The 16,788-nt window shown below is 42.4% G+C and overlaps 1 protein-coding gene across 5 annotated transcripts in view; it reads left to right on the forward strand.

The window, feature by feature from the left end:
• The window catches only part of LOC138948220 (syntaxin-binding protein 1-like), a 51,819-nt gene that overhangs the window by 29,378 nt on the left and 5,653 nt on the right, over window positions 1–16,788 (forward strand). For 3 of the 5 annotated variants that reach the window (XR_011449932.1, XM_070319724.1, XM_070319725.1), the window contains exons 11-16: window positions 1,165–1,303; window positions 1,833–1,942; window positions 7,214–7,288; window positions 11,243–11,356; window positions 12,054–12,145; window positions 14,432–14,586. Coding sequence is in view for 4 of the 5 variants with exons in the window: in XM_070319724.1 (XP_070175825.1) it covers window positions 1,165–1,303; window positions 1,833–1,942; window positions 7,214–7,288; window positions 11,243–11,356; window positions 12,054–12,145; window positions 14,432–14,586 (685 nt within the window). In the remaining variant the exon portion in view is untranslated. Of the gene's footprint in view, window positions 1–1,164; window positions 1,304–1,832; window positions 1,943–7,213; window positions 7,289–11,242; window positions 11,357–12,053; window positions 12,146–14,431; window positions 14,592–16,788 lie in introns of those variants that run through there. The other 2 variants (XM_070319726.1, XM_070319727.1) reach the window with 2 other exon arrangements.

A 16,788-nucleotide genomic window follows, 5' to 3' on the forward strand; every position in this document is an offset into this window, starting at 1 on the left:
TAGAGAGTGCTGACTGTGTGTCAGGACCTGGCCATGGGGACGGGGAGAAGATCAAGTAGAGAGTGCTGACCGTGTGTCAGGACCTGGCCATGGGGACGGGGAGAAGATCAAGTAGAGAGTGCTGACTGTGTGTGTGTCAGGACCTGGCCATGGGGACGGGGAGAAGATCAAGTAGAGAGTGCTGACCGTGTGTCAGGACCTGGCCATGGGGACGGGGAGAAGATCAAGTAGAGAGTGCTGACCGTGTGTCAGGACCTGGCCATGGGGACGGGGAGAAGATCAAGTAGAGAATGCTGACTGTGTGTCAGGACCTGGCCATGGGGACGGGGAGAAGATCAAGTAGAGAGTGCTGACTGTGTGTCAGGACCTGGCCATGGGGACGGGGAGAAGATCAAGTAGAGAGTGCTGACCGTGTGTCAGGACCTGGCCATGGGGACGGGGAGAAGATCAAGTAGAGAGTGCTGACTGTGTGTCAGGACCTGGCCTTGGGGACGGGGAGAAGATCAAGTAGAGAGTGCTGACCGTGTGTCAGGACCTGGCCATGGGGACGGGGAGAAGATCAAGTAGAGAGTGCTGACTGTGTGTCAGGACCTGGCCATGGGGACGGGGAGAAGATCAAGTAGAGAGTGCTGACAGTGTGTCAGGACCTGGCCTTGGGGACGGGGAGAAGATCAAGTAGAGAGTTCTGACCGTGTGTCAGGACCTGGCCATGGGGACGGGGAGAAGATCAAGTAGAGAGTGCTGACTGTGTGTCAGGACCTGGCCATGGGGACGGGGAGAAGATCAAGTAGAGAGTGCTGACTGTGTGTCAGGACCTGGCCATGGGGACGGGGAGAAGATCAAGTAGAGAGTGCTGACCGTGTGTCAGGACCTGGCCATGGGGACGGGGAGAAGATCAAGTAGAGAGTGCTGACTGTGTGTCAGGACCTGGCCATGGGGACGGGCAGAAGATCAAGTAGAGAATGATGACTGTGTGTCAGGACCTGGCCATGGGGACGGGGAGAAGATCAAGTAGAGAGTGCTGACTGTGTGTGTGTCAGGACCTGGCCATGGGGACGGGCAGAAGATCAAGTAGAGAATGATGACTGTGTGTCAGGACCTGGCCATGGGGACGGGGAGAAGATCAAGTAGAGAATGATGACTGTGTGTGTGTGTGTGTGTCAGGACCTGGCCATGGGGACGGATGCTGACGGAGAGAAGATCAAGGATCACATGCGGAACATCGTTCCCATCCTGCTGGACCAGAACATCACCGCCTACGACAAGATCCGCATCATCCTTCTCTACATCATCCACAAGGGAGGTAAGTACAGAGCCGAGTTGGCCGCCGAGGGTGGGGGACGGGTTGGAGGCTCACTCGGTGGCAAGCTGGTTTTGTGAACAGTTTGTCCCTATTGGTTTGAGGCCCAGCTACGGCAGGGGTTTCTCTTTATTTTCCAGGTCTTACAAACAAACGGATGTAAACGCTCCTATTGTGTTCATGTGCAATAATGGTGAAGGCTGTCCTTATAATTTAGCCCCAAGTCAACTTTGCAAAGTCTTTTTCTGAAAATTCAATGTTAAGTGTCTAGCAGCCAGCTTCGCATAGTAGACTTTGAAAAGTAAACTTTACTGAATTAATGTGAGTGTTAGCAAGCTGTGACTGTGGGGAGAAAGTGATGGTTAGCGAAAGGCTGATGGTGCCTCTAACCAAGCTGTGACTGTGGGGAGAAACTGATGGTTAGCGAAAGGCTGATGGTGCCTCTAACCAAGCTGTGACTGTGGGGAGAAAGTGATGGTTAGCGAAAGGCTGATGGTGCCTCTAACCAAGCTGTGACTGCCACTGTTTGCAGGCATCTCGGAGGAGAACCTAACCAAGTTGGTGCAGCACGCACAGATCCCATCGGAGGAGAAGTGTATCATCACCAACACTCAGAACCTGGAGGTCCCCATCATACAGGATGTAGGTCAACCCTTCTCTCCCCTCTCTCTCTGACCTTGACCTTGACCTTTCAGTCACCTTCACATCCCCCACCTTTTTGTTTTGTGCCCTCGTTTAATTGTTTTCAGTACTATGTTATGTATGACTGTGCAAGATTTAATTTGTGCTAATGATTTGACCTTGTGTTATTGATTTGACCTTTGCCATGTGTAACCTTGACCCTGCACTAATGTATTCCTGCTTTGACCTTTAGTGTGGCTGTGACCTTGTGCTTTGCTCTTCAATGATCCATCCTAACCTGATGCTCCTTGAATGGTGCAGTTCAGCCTGTCTTGTATTGTAGTGGTTGTGGTAGTCTTGCCTCCATACACAAACAGTGGAACCCTTCTCCTATGACCTAATCAAGAACTCAGGTCTTAAAAAGGAGGGAGTGTTATAATGAGGGTTATACACACATACAGAGGTTATCAAGAAGAAAAATGTGAGAAACGCGGTGTTAAGAGGAAGGGAGTGGTACATGGCGGGGTCTCACAAGGGGTTCCACTGTACATGTAACTTGCTTGTGTGTGTGAGAGCGCATGTAGCTGTAGGAGGTGTAGATGGTACTGTAGGAGATTGCTTTTACCTGCGTGGCGCCTCCCCACATGTCTGTGTCAGCTGAACACAGCAATGTTGCTCTTTCTCTACCCCTCGCTTTGATTGAGTAGATGATTTATTTTTGCGATTTTTGGCTCACGAAGTGTAGCCTATGCGATCGTAACTTTGTCTGTCTGTGCGTTTGTGCGTGTGTGTGTGCGTGTGTGTGTGTGTGTGTGTATGTCTGTGGTAGAAACTTTAACATTTCCGAGTCTATGTGTGAGTGGTTATCCAAGACTATGGATAAAGCTCGCATAAGATTACGTCACGGTCAAAAGTGTTTGACGTCAATTAATGCATCATGACGGCATGCCTCCCTGTAGTCTTTCTCTCTCGCGTGGTGTGTGTGGTCTCGGTCATTGTTATTTTGAGCGGGCCGAGACTATTTGGCAGTCGTGTCCCTGTAAGTAGGCTACATGCAGACAGACAGATCTAGATCTAGTGTCTCGCTTTCTTGCACAGTGTCACCTAAGCTTACTGTGTGTGTGGGTGTGTATGTGTGACGGAGTGATTGAGTTTGTGTTACTGTTTGTCTATTTCTTACGTGAGCCTTGAAGGCTTCGCCTCTTGTTTATTTTTCAACCCCAACTTCCACCCATGCCCCTAAGTACCAAAATTCCTTTGATGTGTATCTACTTGTGTGTTTAATGATCAATCAATCAATATCAATCAATATGAAGCTTATATCGCGCGTATTCCGTGGGTACAGTTCTAAGCGCAGGGATTTATTTATTTAATTTTAATTTTATGCAATTTATATCGCGCACATATTCAAGGCGCAGGGATTTATTTATGCCGTGTGAGATGGAATTTTTTACACAATACATCACGCATTCACATCGGCCAGCAGATCGCAGCCATTTCGGCGCATATCCTACTTTTCACGGCCTATTATTCCAAGTCACACGGGTATTTTGGTGGACATTTTTATCTATGCCTATACAATTTTGCCAGGAAAGACCCTTTTGTCAACCATGGGATCTTTAACGTGCACACCCCAATGTAGTGTACACGAAGGGACCTCGGTTTTTCGTCTCATCCGAAAGACTAGCACTTGAACCCACCACCTAGGTTAGAAAAGGGGGGAGAAAATTGCTAACGCCCTTACCCAAGGTCGAACTCGCAACCTCTCGCTTCCGAGCGCAAGTGCGTTACCACTCGGCTACCCAGACACATGATGCGATATATTGTGATGTCACGTCTTACCTCTAGCTGTGACCTCCGTCATGTTTCACCAGAGGGTCAAACTGTCTGGTCTTGTTCTTTCTACTTCTCCTTCTGCGTTCATGCTCAAATTCCCACAGTTTTTACGTGTATGACCATTTTGACCCCGCTGTTTTGGCAGCCATACGCCGCTTTCGAGGGAAGCATGCTGGGTATTTTTGTGTATTTATAACCCAAGGAACTCGGTCATGGTTTACAGGATCTTTTCCGTGCGCACTTGATCTTGTGCTTGCCTGTACACCAAAGAGGGGATAAGGCACTAGCGGGTCTGCACATAACGTGACCTGCGAGACTTGTCGTTTCAATGTTGCCCAAGTGTACTTATCTAAGATCATAACTTTTGTTGTTGTTATTATTATAATTTAATATTACATACACTTTATTTTATTGTGAAATGTTCTCCTTTGTGTGGGATGTTCTCTTTGTGTCAACGTCTGTTGATCTATAGTCATCTCTTGTAAACTCCCTGCATGGGGTCTTCACCTTTCACCATTTGTCAGTAAATGAGTCTGTCGACACTTTTTTTTCTCTCTTTCCTTGACCCTTTGATCTAAAAGGCCTTGACCCATTTCAGACTGCAGTACTGTGTAGCTGTAAATGTGCAGCAGTGTATGCGGCCTAACATTAACGTAAAAATAGTAATGAAAGAGGCGAGTACTATGAAAAGCAACATGGCATATGTATGGTATGTGTTCATTTGTGAAACATCGGTGTTAAGTCCCAGGCATTGTAGCTCTGGATGCTGAAATCATGTGAAAAGGGTATACAAATTTACAAATCTTGTTCGGGGGGTATTCAGGGTTGGTGCATAGGAGATATGAAGCTTTACCTTCAGTGCTGCTTGGCCTGTGTGCGTAGAGCACATAATAATAATATAAATGTTCCCTTTGCTATTTTAGAAACAATGACTTGCGAATTGACACAAACATACCACACTTTTCTTTCCAATTCCGTACGGTTGATTGTGTATTTCAGCATGAGTATTTACAGTAGTCATTCAGTGTTTGGCATGACGTATGCTGTTTTATTTCCAGTCTTCGGTCATTGACACACACTTTGATCTGACGCAATGTCTTCACCCCTGGCCAGTAGATTGTCGAATGGTTTGGACATGTACAAGCTTATCTGACCAAACATTTGTTTTTGTAGCCAGGACATTTGTACCGACATATTTTCAGTCCAGGTCCAACTGACTTGTTGTCCTCTTAGTCTGGGAACAACACTGCGTATGGATAGCACTTTGTTTGGGTGTTTGTAGGGCTCCATCTGTTTCTTTCTTTTCCTTGTTAAGATGTTACAGTCACTTCTGCATTGTTAGGGTTACTCCTGAATTGTTAGGGACGGTTGTGAAGAAGTATTTCAGCCGTTATTGTGACTGCTGGATGGGTTGTTGTTGGGTTGAGCGTTGGAGACCCGGTTGACTGGGTTTTCCTGTGTTCCCATATTACAACGTTTTCTGGCCTGTTTCCTCTTCTGTCCCACTGCTGCTTGTCATGTTCATCTCATGGCCGTGGATTGCATGTTCCTTGTTGCGTCAAAAAAACACTTCACGCCTCACCGTTTTAAGAGTAGAACTCACGGAAAGTGAAAGCTTGACTGTTGTCATTGTGTGATATATTCCACAGTCTGTGTGATATATTCCATTTTCTGTGTGATATATTCCACAGTCAGTGTGATATATTCCATTTTCTGTGTGATATATTCCACAGCCTGTGTGATACATGTATATTTAATTTTCTGTGTGATATATTCCACAGTCGGTGTGATATATTCCATATTATGTGTGATACATTCCACAGTCTGTGCAATATATTCCATATTCTGTGTGATATATTACACAGTCTGTGTGATATATTCCATATTCTGTGTGATATATTCCATATTCTGTGTGATATATTCCACAATCTGTGTGATATATTCCATATTCTGTGTGATATATTCCACAATCTGTGTGATATATTCCATATTATGTGTGATGTATTCCATTTCTGTGTGATATATCTCACAGTCTGTGTGATATATTCCATATTCTGTGTGATATATTCCAAATTCAGTACCCTTGCTATAAACATGGATGTGACCTCACACAAGAAAACTTGATATGTTGGAATTTGTGTTACAAACCAATTTTTATTAGGGTCAGCAAATGATGTTGAACAAGTTGCAAAGAACAGATTGATTCTATCTTTGTTACTGTGGACATGTCTCAATTGTCAGGGGCCTCTCGCCCTGATTTCTTTACCTTCAACTAAGATGGGGGATAATGCACAGCGTGTTCATAAAATGGAACTCCAAGAATTTCAAAAGCTAAAATCAAAAATGAAGTAGAATTTTACCTGCCAGTTGTTTTTAGCACCTAACAGAAAATAGTGTTTTGCGACTGAAACCACTGTTGCCCTAATACCCTCACATAATATGGATTTTACAGGAACTTTCAAGGATTATTCCTTTTTATTACGAGAATACTGGAAAAGAAATGGCATACATTTTGAATGCTTTTGACAGTTATTGTTTTTTCAGGGAATTAGATCCGACAGATTTAAAAAAAGACATTAGAACCGTTGCATTTGCAGAGTAGGGGAAAAAAAGCGAAGGAAAGAAAGAAAGTTGATGTTGGGTATTGATGACCTTTTCTTTTTTATGTGGTTTTTCTTCTTTTTTATGTGGTTTTTCTTCTTTTTTATGTGGTTTTTCTTCTTTTTTATGTGGTTTTTCTTCATTTTTAATCTTTTCCTTCCTTCCTTCCGTTGTGCTTAGAGCTTTTGCCAGAGCATTCCCATTTCATATTTTCTTTTTCAGTCCATACATTTTGATATTTTGTGTAGTGATGTAGTCATGCCTTGAAGTTGTTAAGATGAATTGTACAGGATAATACCTGGCAGAGGTGACTGAGATTTTGTGAGAAAGTGTTTGCGTACTTGTGACTAGACAAAAGACATTGGCGCATTACCTGTGCCTCCATTTCATGCCCCAAAGGTCCTCTGGGTTTCTGGTGACTTGCAGTGCATTTTCTGAAGGGAAAAGATTCTGCTAACATAAACGAACTTTTTTTTTAAATCAAAGAAAAAGGGATAACAAAAATGCAGTTGTGGGAGAAAGATTCTGCCAACATGAATTACAAAAAAAGTAGTAAATTTTTTATTTTTTTTAAGACAAACGCAAAAATCTCCTGATAGATTCTGCCAACATTAATAGAAAAAACTATTTAATTACATAAAAACAACAGTCTAGTAGCAGAAAGATTCTGCCAACACCAAAGAAAAAAGATGAATAGAAACACCCTGGTCACATGACAAATGTTGCGCTGGTCTTGACGTCACTTTTCCTTGGTTAGGAAGGGGAGGGAAGCCGGGTGTGAGCGTTACCGATGGTTGAAACTAACAGTCTTGTGCGCTTGGTTCTCTTCTCTTCCGCCATGCATGCCGATGATAGTCTCAGGGGAAAATTGTTAAGGGTCTGCTGCCGGACGCGGCTAGTTACGGCACGTTTCAGTCCAATTTTATCCAGGTGAGCGTCGACTTGTCGTCTATATCACTCTCCTGCTTGTGTGGTGGGGAGGTGCCGTCCTAGGCTGTCCACTCCTCGCTAGTCGTCACTTTCCTCTCTTTCTTTTAGTCTTTTTTTGGTTTGTTATTTGCTTCAGTTTATTTTTGGTTTAGTCACCTTTCAGTGTATTTTTTTGTACAATATAGTTGCTTTTCCGGTTTAATTTTGTTTAGTCAGTTTTGGGGATTTTTTCTTTCCATTTATTTTTTTGTTTTATTTTTTTGTTTAGGGGCCTTTGGGTTTTTGTATTTGTTTTGTTATGTTGCTTTTCCATTTCATTCATTTACTTGTAGCCTTTTTGTTTTCGTAGTGCCATTTTTGGAGTGTCAGATGTTGATGTTGCTGTTGTTAGAGCTTCTGTCACTGTGGTTTGGGGGAGTTGCTACAATCAGTTTCACATATTATTTGTATTTGCAGTTTTGTTTAGTTGTGTGTCTATTGGTTTGCTCAAGCGTTTTCTGCAAGATGGATGACTATTGCTCAGCTTTTGGGATTTTGACTGACACAGGTAGTGTGGGAAGCAGCTAGGTTTTTCCAAGATCTCTCTGAAGGTCTATTGGGTCGTTGACAATGGCGTTATCCAGCATCTTATTTGGTTTTTACTTTCATTTCCTCGGGCAAGCAGTCTGCTATGTTGATTATTATTTGCTTATACCAGAACCTTTCACTTGTTTTTGTTTGTTTTTTGTTTGGTTTACTTATTATCCAATTTGGTTGTATGGGTTTCTTTTTCTTAATGGTTTTATTCAGTGTTGTCTTTTCTTTGGTTGAGGATTTTTTCTTTGGAGAAAAGCTTATTGCTGAACTAGGAAAGGGATGATAGAATTCAGTATTGGAACCAGAATGACAGGGGAAAACGTGTCTGATAGACCAGAACGAGGAGAATTGAACCCATACAGAGAGCGTTGGACACGAATGTAATAGTGTTTGCAACACTGCTCATGTCTCAAAACAAGGGTTTTTCACAACAAACATGTACATGTACTATTGAAGCCAGGGTTCTGTTACAGTCAAACCCCCTTTAAAGACCCCCTCCTCCCCCCCTCCCCCACCTTACCATACAAAACAAAGCAAAAATTAAATGAATGATAAAAAGATGCATTTGAAGTACTTTACACACTCACACACAATCACGCACACACACACATGCACACCCACACACACCCACACACTCAAACACACACTCACTTACTCAAACATGCTGCAAGCACACACACACACATGGACATGCGTATTCGCACAAACACTCGCTTGCTCGCACATGCACGCACACTCACACACGCACACGCACACACACACGCACACACACGCGCACACACACACATGCACGCACACACACACACACACACGCACACACACACACACACACATACACACATTTTTCTCCTTTTCCCCACTTCTCCTACAGTCAAATCTCTTGTCCCATCTTTCTCTCCCTTTCCTGTCCCTGCCGCATTTTGTGTGTTGTTTGACCAGTAGTGTTGTTTGACCAGTAGTGTTGTTTGACCAGTAGTGTTGCTTTACCCAGCCCAACACCCCCAGTCTGTTCAGCTCCAGTCTGTTGAGCTCCAGTCTTGTCATGTCCATGTCTAGTCCCTTTCAAGTCTGTGTGCGCTTTGTTAGTCTGCTTTCCCTGCCGCTTGCTTTGGGTGATGGATATTTGGTTGCAGGTGTATCATATTAGAGATGTCTGGGTGTTTGAGATGTGTGTGATTGAAAAGAGAAATGGAGTGATGCGATAAGATAGGATGTGTTATGTGTGATTGAAAAGAGAAATGGAGTGATGGGATAAGATAGGATGTGTTGTGTGTGTTATGAATGAGGGTAATGAGGTAAGAAATGTGCTGCTTATTTTACAATCAGGGTACTGGTAAACTCTAATTAAAATGAAGAGAGAGGGGGGGGGGTGGGGGTGGTGGAGGTGGAGAGAAAGAGATGTAGATGTTTTCTTTAACTACTAGATAAAAACCTGAGAATGACTAGATAGATTTGGCTGCACTGTATTCATGTATTATGGAGGTTTCTTTTACTTCTGGAGAGAGAGAGGGAGGGGGGGTTAAAAAGATTTGAACTGCCACAAGATAAGATGTGATATTCAGAGTACAATTCAAACTGTGCATTTTATCTTACAAACATCTGTTCATTTATGTGCTGGACATATTGCATCTTGGGCATAACTGTGCTTGTGGAAACACATGCACCCTGTGGCTCATGTTCTTGTTACGGAGTTGTGCCAGCTACAAAAAGAAACGATTAATTATTAATGTATTTATGCAGCCATTGAATGTCTTTGTTTCAATGTCACCTGTGCTTTTTATGACCCAAATTTGTTGCTTTATATTTTTTTTATTTGTCTTTATTTGTTAGGTTTTGTGTGTATTTGTGCTTAGCCTTATCCCGACTGTAAACCCATACACCCTTCTGTAATTGTAAAACCATGATTAGTCACTGTAAGTACATGTATGACCATTATTGAGTTTTCTTAATTTCTTTTTTATTGTTTCTGGTGGGGTTTTTTGGGGGGTGAGGGGGGGGGGAAAGGAGGGGGGTTGTTTTGTTTAAGCTGTTGCAGTGTTTGGTGTACAATGTTTAAATTGAAAGCCTTAGGTGTGTTATTGATACAGTAAACCGTTGGTAGTTTGGAGGGCTGATGTAACTATTGACTATTAATACAGTAAACCGTTGGTAGTTTGGAGGGCTGATGTAACTATTGACTATTAATACAGTAAACCGTTTGTAGTTTGGAGGGCTGATGGAACTATTGACTATTTATACAGTGGAACTCCAGTTTTTTGGCTGGAAAAAAATCTGACAAAATCAGATGTTTGAAATACATGTAGATTTAGTTTACAGAGGACATGATCACACATGTAGATATAGTTTACAGAGGACATGATCACACATGTAGATATAGTTTACAGAGGACATGATCACACATGTAGATATAGTTTACAGAGGACATGATCACACATGTAGATATAGTTTACAGAGGACATGATCACACATGTAGATATAGTTTACAGAGGACATGATCACACATGTAGATATAGTTTACAGAGGACATGATCACACATGTAGATATAGTTTACAGAGGACATGATCACACATGTAGATATAGTTTACAGAGGACATGATCATACATGTAGATATAGTTTACAGAGGACATGATGACACATGTTGATATAGTTTACAGAGGACATGATCACATGTGAGAAAGCAGGGTCCAAAAGGGAAGAGGGGTCTTAAATCACATTGTCTTGAACATTGTCTTGAACATTGTCTTGTACATTGTCTTGTACATTGTCTTGTACATTGTCTTGTACATTGTCTTGAACATTGTCTTGTACATTGTCTTGAACATTGTCTTGTACGTTGTCTTGTACATTGTCTTGAACATTGTCTTGAACATTGTCTTGTACATTGTCTTGAACATTGTCTTGAACATTGTCTTGTACATTGTCTTGTACATTGTCTTGAACATTGTCTTGTACATTGTCTTGTACATTGTCTTGTACATTGTCTTGTACATTGTCTTGTACATTGTCTTGTACATTGTCTTGTACATTGTCTTGAACATTGTCTTGTACATTGTCTTGTACATTGTCTTGTACATTGTCTTGAACATTGTCTTGAACATTGTCTTGAACATTGTCTTGTACATTGATCTTTAAAATGGAGGTACATTTACAGAGATTAGGAACAAAAGAATGGGAAAAAGCAGGGTCTGTGAGGGGGGGGGATTAAGTCGGTCAAAAAAGGTGGGTTCCACTGTTTGTTTGACCAACAGTTCCAACTGTGTGAGTGTGATATTTGAAATCCATGCAAGAGGGACCTTGATTAAGAACCTTGATTATATGAATCTGTTTTCACAGCATGACTGTGAATCGCATGTTCATTTCCTTTTTGGTGTCGCAGGGAAGCCGTCGCAAGTACCATCAACCGTACCAGACGTTCAACCGACGTGAGCGGTCGTCAGAACACACGTACCAGATGTCTCGCTGGACTCCCTACATCAAGGACATCATGGAGGTATTATCATCATCATGTTATGTCAGGCATTGGGAGGTATTATCATCATCATGTTATGTCAGGCATTGGGAGGTATTATCATCATGTTATGTCAGGCATTGAGAGGTATTATCATCATCATGTTATGTCAGGCATTGGGAGGTATGCTGTTATGTCAGGCATTGGGAGGTATGCTGTTATGTCAGGCATTGGGAGGTATGCCGTTATGTCAGGCATTGGGAGGTATGCCGTTCTGTCAGGCATTGGGGTAGATGCTGTTCAAAAAAACCTTTGTCAGGATTTTTAATTAAGCGGTGTGGCAGAGTAAGTAGCCTGCTAGTTGCTTCGCCTCACTTTGAAAAGCAGTAAAAGGGGCTCTAAATCTGCCACACCACTTAAAAATCATGACAAGAGTTATTTCCAAACTCGTCTATTGTTTGCCAAAATGCAGCAGTAAAATTGATTTTGCCACAGAAACACAATAGTGTTTGTTGAAAATATAATTTCGGGTAGTGTTTATATGTGTGTGTGTTTGTGTCCTATTCCTGACTTTTTTTTAAACATAAATTACTTCATATCTTTTTCAACTCAGAAAAATACCCCAGGCTAGTGACTGTTTATGGTGTGCTTAGTGACTCAAGTTTTCTGTTTATTTTATTTTATAACTTGACTTTTTCTATTTAAAATGTTTTTTAATTTTATTTTATGTTTTCTTCAGGATGCGATTGATGACCGACTGGATGCAAAACACTTTCCCTACCTGTCTGGCGGAGCCTCTGCACGACCATTCAACATGCCCGGCCCCCGCAGGTAGGATGGCTCTTAGTTATCTACACAAAGTCTGACAAATCACGTTCCCCTATAAAGTGGAGCTTATAAAGGATTGACACAACACATACTATTTGACCGAAACTAGTAAATCCTGGGCTGGCCAAATATTGAGTGAAAGTTATAAACAAGTCGCGTAAGGCGAAATTACTACATTTAGTCAAGCTGTGGAACTCACAGAATGAAACTGAACGTAGTCCGCCGCTAGTGCAAAAGGCAGTGAAAGTGACGAGCCTGTTTGGCGCAGTAGCGGTTGCGCTGTGCTTCATAGCACGCTTTACTGTACAGTAAAACCTGAGTCTAGCGGACCCTTGTTGTAACGGCCACCTGCTACATACGGACAGTTTATCATGGCACGAACACGATTTCAACAATAACTAACCTTTAACGGGCGGACACCTGCCACTTACGGACGCGGACACGATTTTTCGGACCGTAGGAAGTGTAAACACTGTCACAAACGGACACAACGTACATAAAAACGCAACTTCGAAAACTCGACTGTTATGCAGTCAGTGCTCGGCAGCCGTAGCCTTAGCACAAATGGTTGTTGATTGGTTGTCCTGTCCCTTTTCTGACCAATCAGTGGCTTGTTTAGATGGAGACCCACTTTCGCTCACTCACTTTCGCTTCGCTCACTTTCGCTCACTTTCGCTTTTCCGCATTGTGGATACAGTCACAACCAAAAGCAACAGTAGACTACTGTGTTTGAAAATGGAATCTCCAGCAGGAAAAAGAAAAGCGTTGACTTTAGAGCGGCGTGTCGCTGCCTTGAAAAAACTAGATAGCGGCCAATCATGCCGAGATGTGGCGAAGGAGATGGGATGTGGTAAAACACAGATCGCGAGGATCAAATCGGAAAAAGAAGACGTGATGAAGGAGTGGGAGTCAGGTGCGCGAATCGACCAAAAAACTGTGAAACGTCGGAAAACGCAATATGAAGACCTGAACAACGTGGTATGGGAGTGGTATGGCAACCATTTATCATTTACCACTCCCCCCTTCCCCCCTCCTACTAATCTCTCTCTCGATCTCTCTCTCTTTGTAAGCAATCGTTCGAAGGAAACAATAGTTAACACAGCTAAATTTCTGTTCCATGCATTTATGCTGAGACTAGAAAAGCTGAATGAAACAAGAGCTGACCCAATTTGGTCGAGACACACTGCGGAGTTTCCCGTTCAATGACTGATGAAGAGTCAGCTATTTTTAGCTTTGTGACGTCCGACTTGCATAAGTTTGAATGCACAGTGTGTGTAGGGAACGGGGTAGGTGGGGGGGGGGGGGGGGGATGTTGTTGTTGTTGTTGTTGTTTGCTACATGTATCATTTGTTTACTCACATTTTCAGTGAGTCTCATGTTCAATCCAATAAATACATACTACAGGACTGACAAAAAGTGTCTTGTTCATTTTACGTGCTCTTTGTAAAATATTGCCCCGGCCCCTCCACCTGTGAAGAAGGGACACCTGTCTAATAGGGACACTATTACCATTCCCCAAGGGTGTCCGTTAGAGACAGGTTTTACTGTACCTCTCTTCGTTTTAAGTTTCTGAACGTGTTTTTAATCCAAACATATATCTATATGTTTTTGGAATCAGGAACCGACAAGGAATAAGATGAAATTGTTTTTAAATCGATTTCGGAAATTTTATTTTGATTATAATTTTTATATTTTTAATTTTCAGAGCTTGTTTTTAATCCAAATAATAACATATTTATATGTTTTTGGAATCAGAACATGATAAAGAATAAGATGAACGTAAATTTGGATCGTTTTATAACAATTTTTTTTGTTTACAATTTTCAGATTTTTAATGACCAAAGTCATTAATTAATTTTTAAGCCACCAAGCTGAAATGCAATACCGAAGTCCGGCCTTCGTCGAAGATTGCTTGGCCAAAATTTCAATCAATTTGATTGAAAAATGAGGGTGTGACAGTGCCGCCTCAACTTTTACAAAAAGCCGGATATGACGTCATCAAAGACATTTATCGAAAAAAAGAGAAAAACGTCCGGGGATATCATTCCCAGGAACTCTCATGTCAAATTTCATAAAGATCGGTCCAGTAGTTTAGTCTGAATCGCTCTACACACACACACAGACACACACACACGCACACACACACACATACACACACACACACATACACCACACCCTCATCTCGATTCCCCCCTCTACGTTAAAACATTTAGTCAAAACTTGACTAAATGTAAAAAAACAATAACAACAACAAACAACATTGGCTGACAGTGACTGTTGTGTGTTTAGCGCGCGGTACGGCCAGTGGCACCAGGAGAAGGGCAAGTCCAGCTACAAAAGCGGCCCGCGCCTCATCATCTTCATCATCGGCGGCCTGACCTACAGCGAGATGCGCTGTGCCTACACCGTCACGCAGGCCGTCAAGAACTGGGAGGTCCTCATCGGTTAGTACACACATTAGGCTTTCAGGTCAACACTTAAAAGCAGAGCTGCCAGCTGTTATGCTTTCGGCATCAGAATTTGCCACACTGTTACGCCAAGCTAAAAATTGCTACACTGGAACAAATAATGACAATCATGTAACAGTTCATGTAACAGTTCGCTCTTTCTTGTGAGTCTTAGTGCTCGTTTCTGCTTCTCACTCCATGTCGCTGTCAGAATAAAGGTCAGTTTGCATTTATGTATGAATCCATTTTTAGTAGGAATTCTCCCTAATTTTTATGATTTAACACACAAACTTGTTTAGTCTCGGCTAGCCATCTAAGTACATGTATGTGTTTTTGTCAGCCTCGGATATCACATGGCACAAAGAAGGGATATCCCATGTTCAATCGATGCATATTGTTTTTATTAGGCAGTACTTCTGGTACAAAACCTGCAAGAGAATCTTCCAAAGAAAGATGTATGCTTAATTTCATTGTGATGGTGTGTTGTGTGTACTGTATCAACAGCTGTGTCATTGTGATGGTGTGTTGTGTGTACTGTATCAACAGCTGTGTCATTGTGATGGTGTGTTGTGTGTACTGTATCAACAGCTGTGTCATTGTGATGGTGTGTTGTGTGTACTGTATCAACAGCTGTGTCATTGTGATGGTGTGTTGTGTGTACTGTATCAACAGCTGTGTCATTGTGATGGTGTGTTGTGTGTACTGTATCAACAGCTGTGTCATTGTGATGGTGTGTCGTGTGTACTGTATCAACAGCTGTGTCATTGTGATGGTGTGTTGTGTGTACTGTATCAACAGCTGTGTCATTGTGATGGTGTGTTGTGTGTACTGTATCAACAGCTGTGTCATTGTGATGGTGTGTTCTGTGTACTGTATCAACAGCTGTGTCATTGTGATGGTGTGTTCTGTGTAGTGTATCAAGAGCTGTGTCATTGTGATGGTGTGTTGTGTGTACTGTATCAACAGCTGTGTCATTGTGATGGTGTGTTGTGTGTACTGTATCAACAGCTGTGTCATTGTGATGGTGTGTTCTGTGTACTGTATCAACAGCTGTGTCATTGTGATGGTGTGTTGTGTGTACCGTATCAACAGCTGTGTCATTGTGATGGTGTGTTCTGTGTACTGTATCAACAGCTGTGTCATTGTGATGGTGTGTTGTGTGTACTGTATCAACAGCTGTGTCATTGTGATGGTGTGTTGTGTGTACTGTATCAACAGCTGTGTCATTGTGATGGTGTGTTCTGTGTACCGTATCAACAGCTGTGTCATTGTGATGGTGTGTTGTGTGTACTGTATCAACAGTTGTGTCATTGTGATGGTGTGTTGTGTGTACTGTATCAACAGTTGTGTCATTGTGATGGTGTGTTCTGTGTACTGTATCAACAGCTGTGTCATTGTGATGGTGTGTTCTGTGTACTGTATCAACAGCTGTGTCATTGTTGATGTGTGTGTGTTACAGATGCAACACACGTGCTGTCACCTGATGGCGTGTTGTGTGTACTGTATCAACAGCTGTGTCATTGTGATGGTGTGTTGTATGTACTGTATCAACAGCTGTGTCATTGTGATGGTGTGTTGTGTGTACTGTATCAACAGCTGTGTCATTGTGATGGTGTGTTGTGTGTACTGTATCAACAGCTGTGTCATTGTGATGGTGTGTTGTGTGTACTGTATCAACAGCTGTGTCATTGTGATGGTGTGTTGTGTGTACTGTATCAACAGCTGTGTCATTGTGATGGTGTGTTGTGTGTACTGTATCAACAGCTGTGTCATTGTGATGGTGTGTTGTGTGTACTGTATCAACAGCTGTGTCATTGTGATGGTGTGTTGTGTGTACTGTATCAACAGCTGTGTCATTGTGATGGTGTGTTGTGTGTACTGTATCAACAGCTGTGTCATTGTGATGGTGTGTTGTGTGTACTGTATCAACAGCTGTGTCATTGTGATGGTGTGTTGTGTGTACTGTATCAACAGTTGTGTCATTGTGATGGTGTGTCGTGTGTACTGTATCAACAGCTGTGTCATTGTGATGGTGTGTTGTGTGTACTGTATCAACAGCTGTGTCATTGTTGATGTGTGTGTGTTACAGATGCAACACACGTGCTGTCACCTGATGGCGTGTTGTGTGTACTGTATCAACAGCTGTGTCATTGTGATGGTGTGTTGTGTGTACTGTATCAACAGCTGTGTCATTGTGAT

Source organism: Littorina saxatilis, linkage group LG15, assembly GCF_037325665.1.
Source record: "Littorina saxatilis isolate snail1 linkage group LG15, US_GU_Lsax_2.0, whole genome shotgun sequence".
NCBI classification, from domain to species: domain Eukaryota; kingdom Metazoa; phylum Mollusca; class Gastropoda; order Littorinimorpha; family Littorinidae; genus Littorina; species Littorina saxatilis.